Genomic DNA, 24,020 nt, shown 5'->3' with positions numbered 1-24,020 from the left:
CTCATGAACTTAACCACTATGCCACCAGGCCAGCCCCCACATTATAACTGTTTAATGTATACATACTTCATATGCTGTAGGTACTTAAATATTACATTTGGAGTAGACTTAAAATATAAACCATGATCAAAATATTGTGTTTCTGAAACTTGTTAGGTTCCTTGATTCTTTCTAGGTATGTTAATTTTTTAAATCTTCAATCCATGCTTATTTGAAAAGCTAACTCACACCAAAAGAAAGGAATGAAGAATTTTAATGACAGCAACAGACTTTTTACTGTTACTATTTTATGTAATTCAAGTCCAGAGAGCATATTTTAATAAGCCAGAGAGCAGGCCCACTTTCATCCCTCTTAACCAATCAAAACTGTCCTTAATTCACACATTTAAAACTCCCCAAACAGATTTCACAGCAGTGTATTCACTGTGATATGAACCCAACAACCGAGCGCTTATCACACAATGCACTTACTTGTCCCATGTAATAAAAGTCGCTCTCTGTGTTGAAATGCCAAGACCAACAAGTTGATTCATCTCTATTCCTGCAGCTAAAAATAAAGAGATAAAAACACAGGTTTAAAAGCCAGTGAAGTTTTCCTTTACAATTTTACAATATGGAAAATAAATCAATTAATATAATCTTTAAGAAAAACACCTGGGTTTGGCATTTTATTTTATTATTTTATTTTTATTTATTTATTTTTTTGTGAGGAAGAGCACCCCTGAGCTAACATCCATGCCAATCCTCCTCTTTTTGCTGAGGAAGACTGGCCCGGGGCTAACATCTGCGCCCACCTTCCTCCACTTTATATGGGACGCCACCACAGCATGGCTTGACAAGCAGTGCCTCAGTGTGCGCCTGGGATCCGAACCCGGGCCGCCAGTGGCAGACCGCATACACTTAACCACTACGCCATGGGGCCGGCTCCTGGGTTTAGCATTTTAATAACACAATTGGAGCTAATAAATAAAGCATTACTGAGATGATTTTGTAGTACTTTTTTACTTAAAAGGAGAAAAGGTCATATTCCAATAATAACAAAATGGCCTTATTGCTTTAAATGTTAGAAAAAAACAAACACTACTCAAAGTCAGTCAGATAGTATTTTCTTTCTGATAATACTAAAAGATTGGATCTTAAAATAAAAATTAAAAAAACAAAACCGGATTTTCTATTCCAAATTTCTTAAAATATAACATCTCGGGTGTTTTTTGTGATATTCTTTTAAAAAGCAATTTCTCCCACTGGGCAAATTAATGACAACTTCAATTTGAGCAGTGAGGAAGACACATTACCCCTCTACAGTACTCCTTCCAAAAATATTTACCCTTGATAAATAAACAGTAAGCAATAGGATATATTGGAGTGTATGAGGAAGCCATTTGGTATAAAACTAATTCAGCCTGAGCTTGTTTTTCCAAAAGGGCCTGTGGCCTTTGAACATGCATTGTATATCTGCTTTAAGCAATTAACCTGTCCCAAAGACAAGAACAAATGCCCTTAAGATAAGGATGCAACTTGCTCCACATTGGCATTTCCTTAAGGATAAGTATCTCCCCCTAGGCTAGGATTTGATTGCTGCACTCATCCGGTAACAACTCAAGACAACAGACCTGTTACCTGCCACGCCCATCAAGACAGCAGATCTGCTGCCCGCTGTGTCCATCAATCACTATGCTGACAGGGCAATCTGGCAGGGCGATCTTGTGACTACTGTAAAAGGGATGTTGCATCTTGTGACTACTGTAAAAGGGATGTTGCAATCACATGTGATACATGCTCTTTGATGGTATATAACCGCTCTATACACCCCACTTCTTTGGTGCCCTTCCTTCCTTGGGGAAGGAAGGCTCAGGCTATATGGTGATCAAATTTGGCTCATAATAAACTCACCCCAATTTTGATTTATAGATTGATTATGGATTACTTGCATTAACACCCTGAATCTCATCACAAGGCAATAATTAGACAACCCCAACCGAGGGACAGTCCACTAAACTGGTCTGTACTTTCAAAAACTGTCAATGTCACAATGAATATCATTATACAAGTGATTGATTATATTGATTAATCTACAATGAGTAGATTAAAGGAGACTAAACAGACTGACTGCTAAATGCAATGCCTCATCTTGGGTTGGATTGTGGACTGAAACAAAAGTTATTAATAACTGAGATAAGAAGTGAATATTGAAGACTAAGTATTAGAAAATATTACTGCATTAATGTTAAATTTCCTCTGTGATAACTGCATTGTGGTTATACAGGAGAACACTCCTTTGCTTTGAGATAATGCTGAAGTACTTAGGGGTGACATGTTATGCTGCAACCAACCCTCAAATGTGTCAGCCAAAAAAAAAAAAAGTTTGTGGAGAATGGTAAAGTAAACATTGCAAAACCTGTTTGAATGTAGGAGAAGTTATACAGGTGTTCAACGCACTACTCTTGCAACTTTTTTTAATAGGTTTTGAAATATTTCAAACCAAAAAGGTGAGAAGGAGAAGCAATTCAGCCAGAAAAATGAAGTAAAAGACCTTTTAGATTTTACATTCACAAGTCATCTTTCGCCACGTTCTTAAAGAAGGCTGCACTGAAAACGTTCTTAAAGAGCTAAGATTTCAGACCACGGCTGTGGCCAGGAGAGCACTTTGCATCAAGGGGCCTCGCAGAAAAAACAAAACAGAAGAAAAGCTTATTTTACACTAAAGGTAACTCAGCCATATACTCTTGAGAGCAGGACGCATGTGCTGTGACTCTGTTTATAATCCTTTGGTATTTTGTACACAACAGGAAATCAAATCGCTCTAACTATAACCTGGAATGAAGAAGGAGGGGAAACCCTTATACTGTGGCTGAAAAAGACCTACACCAGAGGACAGAGGTCACCTTTCCTTGACAAATGTCCCCTGAAAAACACTGGGAAACTGACCCCAATAAAATACTACACGTATAATTGTAACTTAGGAAACCCACAAAATTCTACAGATACCTGAGGAAAACTCTTATTATAAACAAAATACACTTCACTATTTTTATTCTTATAAATCCCATTACCTTTGACAGATTCTTTTATTACAGCAACAAATTGAACCCAGAGAACATCAGGATCAATTTCAACCCAGCCGGTTTGAGGATAAAGACTTTCTACCTATTTAGGAAAAGAAAAGATTTAGCAAAAACAACATTAGATCAAGTCAATAGTATCTGAGTCTTAAGATTACTGGTTAAAATAATTAACAACATGGTTTTATTATCAAATTCATTTTTATTGTTAATATGGGGAAAAAAACATATATGAAATAAAAAAGGGCTGTACACCAAAATAACAGTAGTTATCTTTAGTTCATGAGTTTACAGAGGATTTCAGCTTTTTTATTTTATCTTTATTTTCTAAGTTTTCTACAATGAAGGTGTGTTGTTTTTGTAATAAGAAAAAAGACTTTAAAAATTAAATAAAGTACCAAGCTCTGGTTCAGATTACAATGGAGTAAGCACACTCCATCCTGACTCTCCCACTGAACGCAGACACAACATCTGTACAGAATGCATGGAACAATTATTTGCTGGTATTAAAAAGTTCACAGTGGCAGGCAGATTGGGAAAGAAGATAAGAATTCTAATACCACTAAACTGGTGGTGAGTTTCCCATTTTTCTTCTGGTATCCCCAGGCCTGGACCCAAGGCAACATAAAAACCAGAGTGGGAACCAGGGTACAGAGGAAACTCTAGGCTAACCAGAACCAGAAAATCCCAACTCACATGGGGAAAGATCATCAATAGATACCAATTCCAAGATGACACAGATATCTAATAAAGACTTTAAAGCAGCTATTACAGCATTGAAACAAATGGAAAAATAGAAAGTCTCAGCAAAAAAAAGACATAAAGAAAAACAAAACGAAAATTTTAGAATTAAAAAATACAGTAATTAGAGGAGTGAAGGAAATGTAGAGACGTTGGTTAAAGGGTACAAACTTTCAGTTATAAGATAATTTCTGGAGACCTAACGTACAACATGGACACTATAGTTAATAATGTTGTATTGTACACTTGAAATTTGCTAAGAGAGTAGTTCTCAAGTGTTCTCAACACACACACACACACACACACACACACACACAGTAATGAAGTGAGGCGAGGGGTAGGTTAATTACCTTGATTGTGGTAAATAATTCGCAACGTATACGAAACAATTCGCAATGCCTACCAAAACATCACATTGTGTGCCTTAAATATATACAATTTTTGTGTCAATCATACGCAATAAAGCTGGAAGAAATCAATTTAAAAAAGAAAAATATAATAAGTAAAACAAAAAACTTACTGGATAGGCTCAATAACAGAAAGGAGATAACAGAAGAAAGTTAATAAATTTGAAGATAGATCAATAGAAATTATCTAATCTGAACAACAGAAAGAAAAAAATCAGAAGAAAATGAACAAAGCCTCAGGGATCTGTGGGACAAGAGCAAAAGGTCTAACGTTTAAGTCATCAGAGGCCCCAAAGAAGAAAGGAAAGAGCTCAGTGCAGGAAAAATACGACTTCAGGGCAGTAATAGTGCTAAAGACTCCCCAAGTTCAGTGAAAGATTTCAAATCTATATATTCGAGAAGCTTAGAAAACTCCCAACAGGATAAATCCAAAGCATTACACATCCAGATCCAGCATAATTAAAATGCTGAAAACTAAAAACAAAGAAAATAATGTGAAAGCAGCCAGACACATTACATATACAGAAAAATCATTCGAATGACTGTGGATTTCTCATCAGAACCATGCAGGCCAGGAGGAAGCGGCTCACCGTTTTTAAAGTGCTAAAAGAACTGTCATGCACAACTCTGTATCAAAATCCCAACAGGATTTTTTGTAGGTATAGACGTGCTGATTCTAAAATTTACACGGAAAGGCAAAAGAACTAAAATAGCTAAAACAATGTTGAAAAAGAATAAAATTGGAGGAATCACACTATCCAATTTCAAGATTTACTATGAAGCTACAGTAAACAAAATAGCATGCTAATAGCATAAAAATAGACAAATAGATCAATGGAACAGAATACAGTCCAGAAATAGACCCACAGAAATATGACTAATTGATTTTTGACATATGTACAAGACAATTCAATGAAGAAAAGATAGCTTTTTCAATAAAGTTGGAACAATTAGACATCCATATGCAAAAAAACTAAGCTCAACCTAAACCTCACATCTTACACAAAAATTAACTCAAAATGGATCATAGATCTAAATGTAAAACATAAAACTGTAAAATGTTTAGAAGAAAACACAGGAGAAAATCTTTGTAATTTGGGGTTAGGTGAAGAGTTCTTAGACACGATACCAAAAGTACAATTCATAAAAAAAAAATTGATAAATTGGACTGCATCAAAATTAGAAACATTTGGGGCCAGCCCTGTGGCTTAGTGGTTAAGTGCGCGTGCTCCGCTGCTTGCGGCCCGGGGTTCGGATCCCGGGCACGCACCAACGCACTGCTTCTCCAGCCATGCTGAGGCCAGGTCCCACATGCAGCAACTAGAAGCATGTGTAGCTATGACATACAACTATCTGCTGGGACTTTGGGGGAAAAATAAATAAATAAAATTATAAAAAAAAAATTAGAAACATTTGCTCTGCAAAAGATACTGTTAAGAAAATGAAAAGACAAACTACAGACTGGCTGAAGATATCTGCAAACCACATATCCAACACAGGACTTACATCCAGAACATATAAAGAAGTTTCAAAACTCAACAGTAAGAAAACAAACAACCCAATTAAAAAATAGGCAAAAGAGGGGGCCGGCCCGGTGACACAAGCAGTTAAGTGCACATGTTCCGCTGTGGCGGCCCAGGTTCGCCGGCTGGGATCCCAGGCATGCACGGAGGCACCGCTTGTCAAGCCATGCTCTCACGGCATCCCATATAAAGTGGAGGAAGATGGGCATGGATGTTAGCCCAGGGCCAGTCTTCCTCAGCAAAAAGAGGAGGATTGGCAGATGTTAGCTCATGGCCGATCTTCCTCAAAAAAAAAAAAAAGGGCAAAAGACTTGAACAGGTACTTCACCAAACAAAATATAGACAGCAAATATGCAACATCATTAGCCACTAGGGAAATGCAAATCAAAACCAAAATGAGACACCACTACATGTATTAGGATGCATAAAATAAAAAACACTAACAATACCAAGTGTTGGGGAGGATGAAGAACAAATGGAACTCTTATGCATTGTTGGCGGGAATGCAAAATGGTACTGCCACTCTGGAAAAGTTTAACAATTTCTTGTTAAGTTAAACATTCACTTATCATATGACCCAACAACACCACTCCTAGGTATTTACCCTAGAGAAATGAAAACTTAAATTCATATTAAAATCTGCACACAAATGTTTATAGCAGCTCTATTCAAAGACACCAGAAACTGGAAACAACCCAAATGTACTTCAATGAAGTACAGCATGAATGTTGTACATCCATATAATGGAATACTACTCAGAAACAATAAGGAATTGGGGCCACCTGGTGGTGTAGCAGTTAAGTGCGCGCGCTCCACTGTGGCAGCCCAGGCTTCGCAGGTTTGGATCCCAGGTGCGCAACGACTCTCCGCTTGTCAAGCCATGCTGTGGCAGCATCCCATATCAAGTAGAGGAAGATGGACACGGATATTAGCCCACAGCCAGTCTCCCTCAGCAAAAAGAGGAGGATTGGCAACGGATGTTAGCTCAGGGCTAGTCTTCCTCAAAAAAAAAAAAAAGAAAGAAATAATAAGGCATGAACTATTGATACACATACACTATGGATGAATTTCAAAGGCATTATGCTGAAAAAAGCCAGTCTCCAAAGGCATACACTTACACGACATTCTCAAAAAGACAAAACTACAGTCATGGAAAAGAGATGAGTGGCTACAGAGGTTAGGAGTGGGAGGAGGGTATGACTACAAAGGGGGTAGCACAAGGGAGTTCTTTGGGTTGCTCCTATACATGTGCCAAAACTCATAGAATTTATTCACCAAAAAAGGCAATTTTACTGCATGTTAATTTTTTTTTTTTTAAGATTTTATTTATTTATTTTTTTCCCCCCAAAGCCCCAGTAGATAGTTGTATGTCATAGCTGCACATCCTTCTAGTTGCTGTATGTGGGACGCGGCCTCAGCATGGCCGGAGAAGTGGTGCGTCGGTGCACGCCCGGGATCCGAACCCAGGCCGCCAGCAGCGGAGCGCGCGCACTTAACCGCTAAGCCACAGGGCCGGCTCTACTGCATGTTAATTTAAAAAATAAAATAAAAAGAACCTACGGCTTCAGGTTCAAATGGCTTAAACACATGTGTTTTATCTCCAATTCCTCTCAAGACTTCACTAAAATAAAAACATTAAAAAGGTTTATGCACAAGAACAACGAGAAGAGAGCAAACAGGCTCAGATCAAGTCTTAACAAACATTTTTAATATGAACAGTGAGTGGGTAAGTGATACATGGCTAAGTACAGAGGAGAAACCTGATTCCTCACTCCTGCTCAGATTACACCACATCTCTGTTCAACCCCTGATAGAGATTCTAGGGTAGAACCCTGAAAATCAGAGGCATCTCCCATAGCTGGGATGCCAGATGGCGCTGAACACAGGATTGGCTCAAAGTCTTTATAAGGATCCCCAACGCCCCTCCACTGGATCACTGCTCCTCCCTAACCTGGCAGAAGGTAAGAATTTTACTCTCTGTAGAGGTTGAGCCAGAGGAGTTACTTGCAAATACCAGATAACAGCTGAGTGGGGTAAGACATGGTACTGAAAAGAGGAACAGATTACCAACCAAAGATCACCATGTAAGGAAAATCTCTAACATGTAAGAAAAGCCCAAAACAAAGAGTAAAAAGGAACTCTGAGGAAACAGTGACAATGTGGGGAGCCTGGGGGTGAAATGGGGTGATATGGAAAAAAAATCTATTTCCCCCCCATCAGAAACAAAGATATTTAACAAAATCTATTTGCCTTCTATCAAATAATATTTCTGTTCTTTCTATGCAAGACTTTAATGACCACAGACTAATGGCTCAATCACAATAAACATTTCCTCACCCCCAAAAAACTCAGTGTAGACATCATCACTTCAAGCTTACAAAGTGTCAGACTTGACAGTGGCACTCCAGGGTCACTTCCCCCGACTCCATCAACCTTGACAGCTCGCCCTCCTCAAACACACAATAGTGAAATCTCCTCTACTGAAGGAAGACCAAACCGAAATTAGATCAAGAATATAATCAAAGCTAAGAAGAAAAATTGTTTTGTTAATTAAAAACAAAACAAAGACAACAACCAGATTCTTTCAAGAATGTACAGAGTACACAGTATTGGAGATTCTACTGTTTTCTTTGGAGTAGCCTTTCTGTCCTGTTCTCCCAACTAATACGTTATCTTTCATGGTTTCTCACAATGGCCTGATGTTCCAACAGGGAACATGATAAACTTTCTCCATTTTTAAAAACTAAAAATATCAAATATTCACATGTGGGATTTCCAACTCTGAATACTACTCTAGTATATAACACTAATATTTAAGAGTCCATAGAAAGATTTTTTTTTAAACACAAATTATATAAAAAGGCTAAAAATGGATCTCGGCTGTTAAAGGGGCTGGCCCTGTGGCATAGTGGCTAAGTTTGGCACATTCTGCTTCAGTGGCCCAGGTTTGCGGATTCGGATCCTGGACGCAGACCTACACCACTCACCAGCCACACTGTGGCAGTGACCCACATATAATAAAGTAGAGAAAGACTGGCACAGGTGTTAGCTCAGGGCTAATCTTCCTCAGGCAAAAAAAAAAAAAAAAGTGAATGTCACAAGAAATAAGATTGAAGTCTTCTCAGAGGCCAAGTACTAGCCTCCTAATGTAAGGGTTCATGTTTAGGATTTCAATTTTAACTAAAACACCAACACAGCCTATTTTGTACTTGTCTCTAAAGGGTGCTCTCTTCAGTTTTTCTTTTTCTCTTTTTTTTAAGCTATTTATTTGGCAATATCAATTAAATCCCATACTAAGAGGTTTGGGGTTTCTATTTTACATTCTTTCCATCATAATATTTGCAGAGGTGTGATTTTTCACTTGAGAAAATAAACACAAGTTCTGTATCCGATCCATAGAGCCCCATGAAACAAACTGAATTCCTAATACTTTGATTAAATGCAATTCAAGTATTTATTCTGTATCCAGGTGGTAATCTACCAGGTGCTAAGTAGCAACATAGGCCAACAAGACCCTCTTTCCCAAAGAACTCAAGCTATCTGAAGTAAAGGGCCAGTTTGTTTCTAATTCATTGTGAACCAACAATTTTTAACACACAATTAACTTTCTAGGAAAAAACTACATACAAAATAAAATCCCAAATGTTTTACTATTAAGGTCAACAGACAAAAAATTACTCTGCCACACTGCTAAACAAGTTTCTAAATGCTTAGGTTATCTATCTCACTCCAGCAGCCCAGGAACCACACTTTAAGCAGCACTGCCGTCAACTCCTAGCACAGTCTGAGAGGCACTGCTATAAACTCCTTAATCTATGATAGTGCTTCATCCTTCGAGGGCAGGGACTTTTTGCATTTTTATTCACTCACAGATCTTTCCAGACACCTTCTCCACAGCTTAGAGTCTAAGCAAACCACTCCAGTCTCCTGCTACTCACAGCCATCCTGATTCATCTTTGAGATTCTTAGCTCATTTTTATAAAACTAATGACTCACTCCAAATTATATAGCAACTGTGAAACTTTGTATCTAACAATTTCTGTCTCTTTTTGGTTCCAAATACTTCAATTCCTTTAAAAAAAAATCAATGCTTAAAACAAAAGTACTTTGCGTCCAGAATTATAAGGGACACTGTGTGAAAAGTATCACTGTGTTGTGATAAAGACTCATAAAAAAATAAGAAGCATACGGCAGCTGAAGGACAGCTCACTGTCCCGCTCTCAAAACCCGAAGGGAAGTCTGTTGTTTCCTCAAAACAAATGCTCGGAGCAGTCACTACCCTGGCTGGACCTGCTCCTGGGCAACTGCTGTGGTTGGAAAACACTTCTAAGGGGGTGGGGAGAAGGATGGGGGCCGAGAGAAAGCGGGAGTCAGTGCTGCTGGGAATGGTTTAGGAATCTAATGGCTCCGGTCCTCCTTAACATAAAAAAGATGTTGCTATTGGAAAGAAGAGTGAGTAAGAACACCATATCCAATATATCTTATTGTTGGTGCGCTGGCAATTGCGTAGAAAGCGACACTCTATTAATATGAGAACAGAAGAATATCAACCTGTTGGCTGCTTTACGAATAACAACAGCTAATGACTTGGTAAGTTCTCAAACCAGAAAACAGATATTTTTATGAATTCTCACAGACGTAAAGGAGAAAAGTAATGACAAAATACAGCCTTCAAAACTTCTCCAGTACCTCCTATAGTCATAGAAATCAGTTGCTCAGGTGAGGAACCAGCATTCTGAGAAGTAGTAATAAGGATGACAACTGAAGCATAGACAATAAAGTTAAATTCTATCAAGATCTGAAAAATCAAAATGTAAATAAAGACAGGGTTGGAGGTCAATCGAGCAAGTGCAGGAAAAACCAAGCAAGTCACAGAGCACCCTCCGGCTGGACGCGCGCAGCCTGCCCTGCGCTCCCTGCGAGTCACCGCAGTCCCACCCAGGTGAGATCGGAGAGGCCAACCCCCAGGTGGCAGGAAGCGAGCGAGCGGCCCCCGGTCACACACCCGGCCCCTCCTGCCCTCAGCCGGGGCGGGAAGGGCCCGGAGGCTCAGCCCTGCCTGGGGAGGGAACGCGGAACCCGGCGGCTCCGGGCACGCCGCTCAGCACCGGGGGCCCGCGGGGGCTGCAGGTGGCCGCGTCCGGGCCGGCGGAGGCGGCCCCGCCCGCTCGCCCCCCGCGCCCCGCTCCCGGGTGCCCCGCGCGCCCCCGGACGCCCGGCCCCCGCTCACCTTCTGCACGCTGGAGCCGCGGATCCGCGCCGCGCGGTCATAGACGTGGCAGCGGATGACCGAGCTGCCCACGTCCAGCCCCAGCACGAAGCCTGCGCTCGGCGGGCACAGAGCGCTCCGCTCGGGGCGCCCCTGCTCCGGGACGCCGGGCAGCCCCGACATCCCCACCCCGCGCACCCCTCCGCCGCAGCTGCCGGCGGGGCGATGCCTCTCCACGGCCGCAGGCCACAGGCCGAGCGCGCCCGCCCGGGCACCGCCCCCGCCCCGCCCCCGCCCCGCCCCCCCGCGAGATCCGGGAAGGCCCCGCCCCCGCCGAGGGCCCCGCCCTACGCCGTGACGTCACGGCCGCGCGGGCAGCGTCTGGAGGCGCGCGCTCGGGGCACGGCAGCGTGGGGAGCGAGCGGGTGCAACGGAGGCTGCGCGAGTCCCGGCCTCCTGCCTCCTACAGCCCGGTTCTCCGAAGACCCTCCGCTGTCTGCGTTGACCGGGCTCCTGCTTGTTTTCTCCGCCTCGGAACCCCAGGCTCCCGCAGGCGGGGCCTGCGCTTCTTGTAACCCTAGTTATGTCTTATGAATCTCTATTAAAAATAAAGCCACGTGAAGAGAAATTCCAAATTCCGCCGGAAGTATTGTCGGGGGAAGAGGGAGAATCCCCCTCTGCCCTTTCCCTTAAGGTTCTTCTGGCTGGCCAAATAATCAACAAGACAGGTTAGCAGGAGAAAATAATACCAAGTTTAATAACATGTATACATGGGAGAAACTCAGAAATGAGCAACTCGCCCCTCTGTCTAAGCTGCTTGCTTAAGCATTGCAGCTAAAGGCGAGGAGCCTGTTGGGGGTGGGTAGTGGCCTGGGACTTCAGAGGGCAGGAAGACAATTCTTTTCAGGGTCATCTATAGATAATGTGGTCAGGGAGAGACAAAGTTTTTAATAAAAGAGGCTTGGTGCCTTTCCTATTATAACCTCTATCCTACATTATCTTTACAGCCATCATGATAGAAGATCTGTTCCAGGAAGGAGCCACCATGTCAAATTCTTTAGGCAGTTAGTGGGGGAGGTCAAATGTCCTTCAGAGAAAACAATCAAGGTAAAGAGATATATTTCAGGGTGGCCAAATCTTGATCTCCCACAGTATTAATAATAAGGTCTCCCCCGAAGACTTCTCTTCCCAGGAAACCTGGCAAAATTTGCACGTATAATACACATCAGTAAATACTTGCTAAATGCAATACAACGAATAAGACCTTCTGCGGCCCTCTGTGGGGAGGGGGGACCAAGTGCAGGGTGGCTGCTCTTACCATCACGCTCCACCCCGTGCTCCTTCTTCAGGAATCTGAAAGACTCTCAAAGGCCAAAGGGCATGGACTCTTCCAAGCACGTGGCAAAACGGGCCAGGAAGGAGGCCTATGGAAATTTCGAGATTCCTGCAGCTCTAGTTCCACGGTTCACCGTCCTTGAGCCATGAGCCCACGGGCCTTCCCCTGGGGTTGTCCAGCTCCCAGGGGAGGGTCTTGATCCGTAGGGAGTGGGGAGGTGTTCGTGCCTGCTTCAGCCACCTGTCCACCACCACCAGCACTCCAAAAAAACCAGTGCCTGAAAATAGTCATTATCTTCTTTTTGTAAAATTATACAAGTTAGATGGATGTTTGCTTTTTGTGAAAACGTTTAACACTGCAAGGTGGTATATCTATTAAAAAGTGAGGGATATTCATTTTGAACCAAATCGTTCTTTTGACCAAATTGTCACGTTGACCAGCTTGCTTTCAGCCAATTTGACCAAATTGGGTTCTTTGGCCATATTACTTGAAGTTTGGAACATACACCTGGAAGAGTATTTTTTTTCTCTTTATATCCTGTCTATGTCCAATAGTACTCGTTTGTTCAAATGTCCCCAGGACTGCCTTCACCAGTGGTGACCATTTTGGTGAGTCACACATATGTTCATCTCTTGTTGTAATTTGAAATAAATGACTAATGGGTTGTGTAATGGTCAGAGTTCTCCAGAGAAACAGAACCAATAGGATAGAGAGAGAGAGAGAGATTGAGATTTATTTTAAGGAATTGGCTCACATGCTCATGAAGGCAGGCTGGAAGACTAGAAATTCAGCAGAGTTGATGTTGCAGTCTTGAATCTGAATTCTGCACAGCAGCAGGCTGGAAACTCAGGCAGGTTCCTATGTTGCAGACTTAAGGATAATTCTTTCCTCTTTGGGAAACTTCAATCTTTGCTCTTAAGGCCTTCAACTGATTGGATGAGGCCCACCAACATTATGAAGGGTGATTTGCTTTATTCAAAGTCTATTGATTTCAATGTTAATCACATCTAAAAAATACCTCACAGCAACATCTAGACAGTTTGATCAAACAGCTGGGCACCCACACAGTGTGCCCACTAGCATAGCCAAGTTTGTGTAAAATTAACCATCACAGGTCCCCTTTCACAACAGAGAATGCTGTTTTGTATTCCCTGATATTAATATTTAGCATATTTCTCAAAGCCATAGTTCTTGGGCTTCCTGGACCCCGATACCTACTTCCTTTATCATCCTCTTCATAAATTCAAATAAATTACATTGAGTATTATCAAAGAATCATAGAATGTGAAAACAAAGACCTTAGTAACCACTTAGTCTGGTGTTTCTTAATCTGTTTCTCATCTTGAACTACTTTGAGACCCTGATGAATGCTATCTTCCCAAGAAGATGCTTATACAGTCATGTATCGCTTAGTGACAGGGACACCTTCTGAGAACTGCATCATTAGGTGATTTCCTCATCATGTGAACATCATAGACTGTACTTAACACAAACCTGGATGGTACAGTCTACTACACACATAGGTTCTATGGTACTAATCTTACAGGACCACTGCCGAGTATGCTGTCCATCATTGACTGAAACGTCGTTACGCAGCGTGTGACTATAATTTCAGGTGTTGGGTGTGGGATAACCTAAACCTGAAGATCTCAGATTAAAATTCCAGAGCTGATTTCCCTAACTTGGACAGACCGTTGCCTAAGAGAGGGCTGGGCAAACAAAGGGACACTGTGTTTCTTCTGTGTTCATTATTCTCTGCTAGCACCTCAGCCTGCTCTGCCCGCAGGGGAAGGAGCATGTGGGCTCCAGGGCACAGGGCTCAGAAACTCTGAAGGTCCCTTTGCTGGTGGATCAGTCCATTGTTCTGGACTCAGAGGCCGCCACTGCCCTGAGCTCCATCACCTGGTGGGCTCGGTCTTCATCTGATTCTGCTGCTTCTCTTCAGATTCTGGGCTTGGCCTCGGAGGTGGCCCCCGAGGCTGCCCTCCCAGGCTCTTTCCCCACCGCTGTCACTCATACTTTCTCCTCGAGAGACAGCAGGCCCAGGATTACAGTTCGTTGTACCAGCCTCCCACACTCTCGAGAAACTTCGATGCCGTTCCTCAGGGCTGGATGAGAAAGCGTGTGAGGCCACCATTCCCTCTCACACCCTAAAGGGAAATGAATGGTGCTTCGAGGCTAAGCCCAGAGACTGCAATGTCCTCTTCCCTCCACAGAAACTAGACACTTTTCTTCCTCCCAGGGTGACCAACTGTTCCAGTTTGCCCTGGACTGAGGAATTTCTTGAAATACAGGACTTTCGATGCTAAAACCAGAATAGTCCTCCTCGGTACTCAGAGGCTCTCAGGGTCCATAGGTGATTTCCTCTGGGACCCAGACTACATCATGTTTAGATGTCAGCCACTGGTTTTAGATAGTGAGCTCCTTGAGGACAGAGACCAGGCCTTAGTCTTCCTTTTTCCTCCAAGATGCACGAAGAAATTGCAGACTAATTGAATGAACACACAAATAGGTTAATATGTGCAAGTCTCAGGCTGGCCCCGTGGCTTAGCAGTTAAGTGCGCGCGCTCCGCTGCTGGCGGCCCGGGTTCGGATCGTGGGCGCGCACCGACGCACCACTTCTCCGGCCATGCTGAGGCCGCGTCCCACATACAGCAACTAGAAGGATGTGCAGCTATGACATACAACTATCTACTGGGGCTTTGGGGGAAAAATAAATAAATAAAAATTATATAATATGTGCAAGTCTCTGTCAGATCTCTCTTCTGCCTGACGTGGCCACAAGACACAGCGGGCAGCCAGCCCTGCCTAACCCCTGCACTAACCTGGCTGTGTTGTCATATGACTACGGATGCAGCCCTTCCAGTGTGTAAGGGAGGCCTGGAGCTGTGCTCCCTGCCCTCAGTCCAGTCCAGTACCAGAACTGGGCCCTGGACAGCCACGTGGACATCAAGCTGCTGCCTTTCTCTTAACCCTTGCTTTATGAGCCCCCCCCCCAATTTGGATTGGGCTTTTGCCTCCGTTTGCTGATCTGTACCTCCACTCCTGACTGTCTGGGGCCCTCGCCTGAACATCACTGTGGGACAGAGGTAGACGTACCATGAGGTTAATGAAGCTTATGCCCTAGCAAAAAGTTCAGAGTCCTGTGCCTTATGGTATTTGCAAAAGTGAATTATTTTTGTATTTTTTTCTTAAAGTGAGCCCCCCATTGTACAAACTTCAGCTGCCACAAAACCATAATCCTTCCCACCTTTATATAGTCCTGAGAAATTCCTTCTTTCTCAAGGCTGCACTCCCTCTTCTGGATCCCCATATGGGGGTCCAGAATGCTGCCATGCACTCACTCTGAGTACCACAGCCCCCAACTCACCATTCTGAGCCCCGGGAATGCTGACATTGGCTGGGACCGAGTCTGTCCTCCCTACACAACTCGGAGTCATTAAGGTTTTAAGCACAGACTTGCCTCCTGGGGGCCAATTTAAGATCCAGCCCCTGCCCGTTCCTCACCCATGTGCCGTCAAGGTCCTTGCCTGCCTTGCTGTGAAGGCCATTCACTGCCTGAAGCACTCCAACCAGGAGGAATGAGAACCAAGAATTTCACATTCTCGGGCCTGGAGCCACCAAGAGCGGAAAATAAAGGAGGACTTTGCGTCAGACCAAAACCATGGGGGGAACTGGAAACTGAAAGGTAGAACAACTCTTCCAGAAAACCCAGACTAGACGACGTTGCTTCCTAACAAAGACGCTTAGTTCGGGGCTTGCGAGCAAGCGAGGCATAGAGGGCGCTGTGAACGCCGCCCGCCGGGGGGCGACGGCGCGTGCGCGACCCCGCGATCGCGCTTGTGTGTACAGTCCCACACGCCCTCTCCCTTAATTCTCCCCAGAGCCCAGCGAGGGTCGCTGTGTCGTTACCGTTAGGGAAGCACAGCTGCCTCGAGGTTGCACAGTCCGCGAGGAAGGCAGGCTTCTTCCTCCAACAGCGGGTCCTCAGAGCGCCGGGAACAGCACCTGTTTGCGGAGGTGAACACGAGAACACCTGCCGCCGCGCAGCCGAGCGGCCGCCGTGTGGAAGGCCTCCTCCGCCTCGGCAGCGAGGGGGCTGCCAGGCACCGGGGCTGTCTAGCCCGCGACGGGCCCTGGCAGAAACGGTGGGCTCTTCACGGCTGAGCTGCTGGGAGTGCTAGAAAGGGTTACCATCTACTCTAAGGGAAACCGGAGTCACACCTGCCGCACCTGCCCAGGTATCTGCCCATCTCTATGCCCTCAAGAGGCATCCAGTGTCAGAAACATGAGCGGGCTAATTCCTCCACCTGTTAAATTCTCCCCTCCTGAAGTGTATTAAGTGACAGGAAATCTTTTCATTCACTCACTTATCTGTATATGCTGTGGGAAGGTAGGAGCCATGTAATGCACAGGTTTGTGAACACACAGCACAGCTTTATGAATACCCAGAGGCTGGAAAGTTCTAAAGATAGGCCATTGCCTAAGAGGAGCATCCTACCTCCCCTTTTCATCTCAATCATCCTGTTTCTCTCGTGGTCAGAGCCTTTTGTTCAGCTACGGATGTTCTAAAATCTCAAATGAGTGAGTTCTGTGAGTTCAGATTTAAACCACATTAGGGAATGGTTGAAAACACTTTTTAATTCATGGATATAAATAAAACTTTGTTTTTTGAGGAAAATCTGAATTTTTGTATAAGGCAATTAAAAATTCAAAGTAAAGAACAGTACTGTAGAAGAAAATGTGGAAAATAGGCCATTACTAGGTTCAAGGTAAATTTTCAAAAATAAAGATTTCTATCTCAGCCTTTTGTCTAAGAATAAGCCAAAATAAAGACGGAAACTCCTCCCTATATATTGCTTACCCTCTGTTGGCATTATTTTCTTCCCAAATACCACAGGATTCTTGTTTTTTTGGTCAGATTTATTGAGATGTCCAATTCTCTGAATTTTGACAAAGGCATACAGCTGTATAACCACCACCACCATCAACAGAAAATATTTCCACCGCCCCACAAAGTCCCTTTTGCACACAGTACTCTGAATCCTTTACTATGAGTATAAGGTGACGTCATCTACATACAGACCTCAGAAGTCCTGAATTTAGCAGATTGATGCTACCCGTCCCAAAAAGGAGTTGCCACTTCCAGACTGACTTTAAATGAGCTCAATCCTTATGACACATGGGCAGTTTGTGTGGACCAAATGACACACGTATGTAAAGCAAGCATATTAACTCGACAATTCTCGGTTCATTTATATGACTTGAGATGATTGTTAGCAATGAGGACATTTGTCAGGCATAGTTGCATTTTATCTTGTCAAGGAAGGAAAACCCTTGCTTTGAAATGTAGTCACTACAGGCAGTATTTCACAAGCTGTATAACTCTAGAATATTATACTTTAGTACCATAAAGGAGATGAAACTTAGAATAAAATCTAATTAATTCAGAACACAAAGGAAAGAAAGTAGAAATAAGGAACCATAAACAATAAACACTAGATTTTAAATTAGCTGAAAAAGAATTACAATCGGTTCTCATTATTTGCAGTAGTTATGTTCTGTAAAGTTATCACCAACACTGAATTAGCAAATACTGAACCATTTTCTCCTAGAGGAAATACAGGGTTAGGCTCCTGCTGCCTCTGGACACATTTCCATCAGCTGATCAACACATAACCTTGTTCTAAGTGTGTTTCTCTTTTAAAGACACCTTATCTAATATGTATTGTCAATTCATTAACATTGGACTTACAGCCAACAGCACTATAATTTATGCCAGAATGAAGCTTATCTAACATGTGTATTCTCTCTGTAGGGCACATCTTAGCCTTCTTATGCTTAGGAACACTACAGAGCATTTCAGTACCATGCTTGGGGGCCATTTTAAACACAAAATCACCAAGAAAAAGCACAAACGTGAAAAACGTGGCACTAAACAGACAGTAGAAAGGACACTTGTTTACAGAATCAGAGCTGAAACCAGAAGGCAGAATGTTGTCTTATTTGAGTTCACCTGGGAATGTACACATCTCTCTGTCTGTCTTTGAAGTCTCTCCCTATTTAGATTTAGCAACATGTTTATCAATTTATTTGCTCAGCATTGCTTTTCATATCTCATTCAATTTCCATCTTTCTAGGTCAATTTCCTCTTTAGATTTTATCAGTAAGTAGTTCTTTCAGTGAGGGTCTTTGGGTGGTAAACTTTCTTAGTTTTTAAATATCTGAAAATATCTTTATTATATCTTCACTTTCAAAAGATAGTTCAGCTTGGTAGAGAATACTAGTGTGGCAGTTATTGCTTTCTGAACTTTGAAAATATTGTTCCATGGGCTTCCGGCACTGTTATTACTCATGAGATGTCTGCTGCCCATCTAATTCTCATTCTCTTGTGGGTTCTACATCTTTCCTCTCTGGTGGCTTTAAGATTTTCTATGCAGACTCAATGTTCTGGTCTCCCTAGGTGTGGTCTTGTTTTTAATGTATCCTGCTGGGGACATCCTGCTGTGATCCTCCAGACTGAGGACCTGGGTCTTCAGTTTTGGAAAATGTTCTGCTCTGTACATGTTGCCTCTTCCCATTCTCTCTATTCTCTCCTTAGGGAACTCCTTGTAGATATTTTTTTTTTTAAAGATTTTATTTATTTATTTTTCTCCCCAAAGCCCCAGTAGATAGTTGTATGTCATAGCTGCACATCCTTCTAGTTGCTGTATGTGGGATGCGGCCTCAGCATGGCCGGAGAAGCAGTGCATTGGTGCGCGCCCAGGATCCAAACCCAGGCCGCCAGCAGTGGAACGCGCGCACTTAACCGCTAAGCCACGGGGCCGGCCCCTTAGTAGATATTTGATTGTTTTTAAAAATTATTTTGACCACAATTTCAGACTTACAGAAAAGTTGCAAGATAGCACAAAGAATTCCCGTGTACCCTCGACCCAGATTTCCCAAACATTAACATTTTACCATCTCTAGTTTATCTTTTTCTATTCATCTATTTACCCATATTTTTTCTGAACCGTTTGAAAGTAAGTTGCAGGCATGGTACCCATTTGCTCCTAAATACTTGACTCAGAATTTACTAAAAACAAATATATTCTCTCACATAATCATGATACCCAATACTATCAGCTAATCTAGAGATCTTATTCAGATTTCACCAATTGTCACAATAGTGCCCCTTACAGGAAAAGAAAATCCCAGATCATGTGTTGCATTCAGTTGTCATGTTTTTTAAGGCTCCTTTTGTTTGGGACCATTGCTCAATCTTCCTTTGTCTTCTTTAATGACATTGACATTTTTGAAAAGTACAGGCCAATTATTTTCTGGAATGTTCTTCATTTTGAGTTTGATGTTTCCTCATGATTAGACTCAGGTTATGCACTTTTGGCCAGAATAGTGCTGAAGCAACGTTGTGCTCTTCTCAAGCCCTGCTGAGGACTAGGGTAAGGCAAAGGAGGTGCCCAGAGCACAAAGTTTAAGGAGATGTTCATTCTCAGCTTCATGCAAGTACAGGGGCAGCCCTCTGTGCCTGGCTTGCCTCACCCTAGTCCAAGCCCTGCTTCTCAACACATCATATCAGGAGGTGTGGTGTCTATTGGTCCCGTGGGATGTCTATTGGTAACTTGGTTAAGGTGCTGTCAGTCAGATTTCTTCATTGTGTGGTTACTATAATTCCTTTTGTAATTAATAAATGTCTTACAGGGAGATACTTTGAGACTATGTAAACATCCTATCACTCTTTAAACTTTCACCCAATAATTTTAGCATCCATTGATGACTCTTGCCTTAATCAGTTGTTAAGATGATTGCCAAATAGTGATTTTTTTTTCCATTCCATTATTCTTTCTACATTTATTAGTTGCCTATCTATGGTAGGAAAAATTTCTCTTCTTCTTATTTGTTTGATTGTTTATACAAATGTAGACTCATGGGTTCTTAGGATAGTCAATGGGTTATAATTCATTATCTTCATTGTTTTGATGGTCAAATTGCCCCAGATTTGGACAGTGGGAGCCTGTCCAAGCTGGTCTTTCTGTCCTTTCCATGTGGTCCTATTATTATATGGGTACTTCCTTACTTTGTGGCACAGCAAGATGTTCCAGGCCCATCTTGTACCTACCTACCCCAGTTTTGGAATCAGCCATTTCTCTCAGAGGCTCTGGTTCCTTTAAGTGGAGAATGACATTTAGAAACCAAAATCTGTGTGCTGGATATGCTAATTGCTGCTGGAGTATATTGCTTCTAGCTCCTATTATACTAACATATATATCTATTTCTACATCTATCTATCTATCTATCTATCTATCTATCTATCTATCTATCTATCTATCATCTAGCTATCTCTATTTTAAAAACCACGAGTTTATACCTATACCTCCAATTTCATTCCAACACCACAGGATTCACTCAGTCTTTCCCCCTTTCTCTATGTGTAACTCCCTTCTTCTCTTCCAGTGGGAAACCTTGCTCCCATCATCCATATATATTTACTAATTCAATCAATCCTAGAATACAAATAAATTCGTTTCAGAATTGTAAAACCATGCTTTCGTGAAAAAGTCTACTATCTAGAGGTCAATATTTACTTAGCCTGTGGGCAGTTAGAAGTTACTTGGATTAATTACTTTTTCCCTCTTTTCAGTGTGGTTGCATTCTTCATTTGAAATATGGTTCACTTTATTTCTGCTTGTATTTCATTTTGGGTTTTTTCCCTCAGGCTTATTGATTTTCTTTTTTTTTCTGAGTGTGTAAAACATTAACATGGTTCCAAAAATCAGAACTGCAGAAAAAGGTATACTCAGAGAGTGTCATTCCACCTGGCCCCCTCCTTCTATTCTTTCTACACTATCTCCACCCACCCCTGCAGGTAATTCCATCTCACTGATCTCTCGTTTATCCTTTCTGTATTTCTTTTCCCACAAATAAGCAAACGTACGTATCTTTTCCTTTTTTTTCTTTTTTTTTTTTTGTGAGGAAGATCAGCCCTGAGCTAACATCCATGCTAATCCTCCTCTTTTTTGCTGAGGAAGACCGGCTCTGAGCTAACATCTATTGCCAATCCTCCTTTTTTTTTCCCCCCAAAGCCCCAGTAGATAGCTGTTATGTCATAGCTGCACATCCTTTTAGTTGCTGTATGTGGGACATGGCCTCAGCATGGCCAGAGAAGCGGCGCGTCAGTGTGCGCCCGGGATCCGAACCTGGGCCGCCAGTAGCGGAGCGCACACACCCAACCACTAAGCCACGGGGCCGGCCCACACGTATCTTTTCTTACTTATCCTTTAGATGTGTTTTATTTCTTCATTCTGTTCTTCATATCTCCTAACATCTCTTATTTTCTAATATTTTCCATTTATTTATCATTTTGTGCTACATTATGGGTAACTTCCTCAGCTGTTTTCCAATCTAATTATTCTCTCTTGGGCTGTGTCTCTTTGATCTAACCATTAAGTTTTTACATTGACTATATTTTTTTATTTTCTAGAATTTCTATTTGTTTTTTAACCTGTTTATTATTCTTATTCTACATTATTCTTGCCTTACAGTGTCTTTTCCTTGCTTTATCTCTTTGACTATGTTAAACATACTTGTTTTAAAATCTCTTTCAGATTGTCCTATTATCTCTGGCTCTTGGAGGGCAAATGCTCCCAGTTGCTGTGTAGGCTCCCTCACCCTCACAGTGGCACATTTTCTTCTGTGGTTTGTCATCTTATAAGTTGTGAAATGATGTTTGATGAGGTTCTCTTCCTTGGAAATTCTTTATGTTGTGGGTTATGGAAGCACTCCTATAGAGCAGTTTCCAGTTTGTCTCTGCCAGGGCCTAAAAGATTTCATCGGCCTCAGATGAATTTCTATGTTAGTTTCTCAGGTTGGGTTTCCCACCATATGAGTATTGTGAATTCAGACTCTGCACTTGTTGGTGGGTGACGTAGTGTCAAGCAGTCCCTAAGCAGCAGTGACTACTCTAGCTCTAGGCCAGCTTGCCACACTTCCATGTATTCAGCCACTAAGGAGACAAATCCAAATGGATTTAGGCACAGCAAGCAGCATGAGCTCTATGTGTACATTGGTTCTTCTTGCCCCCAAGGCTCGGGTGGATGCGTGTACGTACTGAGTCTGTGTCACAGCTGAGAAGCACTGAGCTCAGGAACCCCCCCAATATTTTGAAGAGGCTGCTGGCAAATGTGCCCAACCTTTGCCCCTAAGGATGACACTATCTTTATTATCCTTATCAGGAAACAAATTTGTCCTCTGATCCAGAGGAAGACACTATCTGTAGTTTCCAGGGCTATCTGCTGTACAAACATCCTTGAAAAGACAGTCTAGGATAAAAATTGTCACAAGTCAGAGAAAACTATATTGTGGTTACCAGGGGCAATGGGGGTGGGGGGTGGGCACAAGGGGTGAAGGGAGTCATATATATGGTGATGGACAAAGAAAAATGTACAACTCAAAATTTCACAATGTTAAAAACTATTAAAACATCAATAAAAAAAAAGAAAAAAATTGTCACAAGACATGTAGAAATGCCATAGGGAATTGTCTCCCAACACAAAAGTCCCTATTTCTTATAAGTAACTTTTTCCACCCATAGCAGCAGCTTACCACTCTAATTTTGAGTACATTGAGATTTGCCTTCCTTGGTTTCAAGCATGGTAGTATATGAAATATTTTTTGGTTGCCGTTGTTAAGTATTAACCAGCATTTCTGTTTATTTGACTGGGATTGGGGACAGTTGTGGACAGAGCTTCTGTGTCAACTCAGTCCTCCCTGTTTGCCAGATGTCAGTTATCAGGTGTCTCTTTCCCTGCTTAAGCTATTCTTAGTATGAATCCCACCATACCCACCACTGTTTGCCAATGCTTGCTTAACATCACCAAGGTTGGACTCCTGCCCCAAATGTCTAACCTGAATCTAATCATGAGAAAACACTGGACAAATCCAGACTGAAATACATTCTGTATAACAACTGGCCTGGAACCTTCAAAAATATCAATGTTATGAAAGACAGAAAAAAAAAGGCTGAGAATGTAATTTAGATGAAAGGAAATTAAAAAGACGTGACAACTAAATTCAATCCATAATCCTAATTGGATCTTAGGTTAGAAAAACAAGCAGTTACAATATTGGGGAAATTTGAATACAATCTGTATATTAGCTATAGAATTGTATCGAGGTTAAAATTCCTTACTGTGATAATCTGTGTTTCTGCAGGAGTCCTTGTTCCTAGGAAATATATGTTTAAGTATTTCAGGGCAAAGGATCAGAAAGAGAGAAAGAAAGAGAAAGAGTAAATGTGGGAAAATGTCAGCAAGTGGTGAACCTGGATGACGGGTATATGGATGTTCATTGTACTATCCTTGCAACTTTTCTGTAGGTTTGCAAGTTTTTAAAATGAAGAGTTGGGGGGAAATGCTCAACACCTTTGCACTTTTGTTATGAAGCCTTTCCTGATAGATTTGAACACTCCCTTTGCTGTGCCCCACAGGGCCTTATAGGCACTTCCATCACGGCATATATCCAATTCACCTTAGGTATTCTCTCCTTTCCCTGGATAGAGACCCTCCTGCGGGCGGGGACTCAGTCTATTTCATCTTTGTATTACCACCGCCAACCATACAGCATGGGGGAAATGTTTGTTGAATAGACCAAGGAAGGAAGCAACAAATCTCTGAGTTTAGTTAAACCCTCTTGGAAACCATTCACATTTTTGCACCTAGACAGCAAGCTCTCAGAGTGGACCTCCTA

The 24,020-nt window shown here is 42.3% G+C and overlaps 1 protein-coding gene across 3 annotated transcripts in view; it reads right to left on the bottom strand.

Annotated features, from left to right (window-relative positions):
• GK5 (glycerol kinase 5) overlaps window positions 1–11,161 on the bottom strand; it is a 63,944-nt gene extending 52,783 nt beyond the window's left edge. For 2 of the 3 annotated variants that reach the window (XM_058551757.1, XM_058551764.1), the window contains exons 1-3: window positions 10,964–11,161; window positions 3,054–3,147; window positions 472–547 (exon numbers count right to left, since the gene is read on the bottom strand). In XM_058551757.1, the coding sequence (XP_058407740.1) occupies window positions 472–547; window positions 3,054–3,147; window positions 10,964–11,125 (332 nt within the window). In that variant the 5' untranslated portion in view covers window positions 11,126–11,161. Of the gene's footprint in view, window positions 1–471; window positions 548–3,053; window positions 3,148–6,515; window positions 6,714–10,963 lie in introns of those variants that run through there. The other variant, XM_058551782.1, reaches the window with a different exon arrangement.
• Between the last annotated feature and the right edge of the window lie 12,859 nt (window positions 11,162–24,020).

This window comes from Diceros bicornis, chromosome 2 (assembly GCF_020826845.1).
Source record: "Diceros bicornis minor isolate mBicDic1 chromosome 2, mDicBic1.mat.cur, whole genome shotgun sequence".
NCBI lineage: Eukaryota > Metazoa > Chordata > Mammalia > Perissodactyla > Rhinocerotidae > Diceros > Diceros bicornis.
This window is presented reverse-complemented; position numbering and strand designations above follow the sequence as displayed.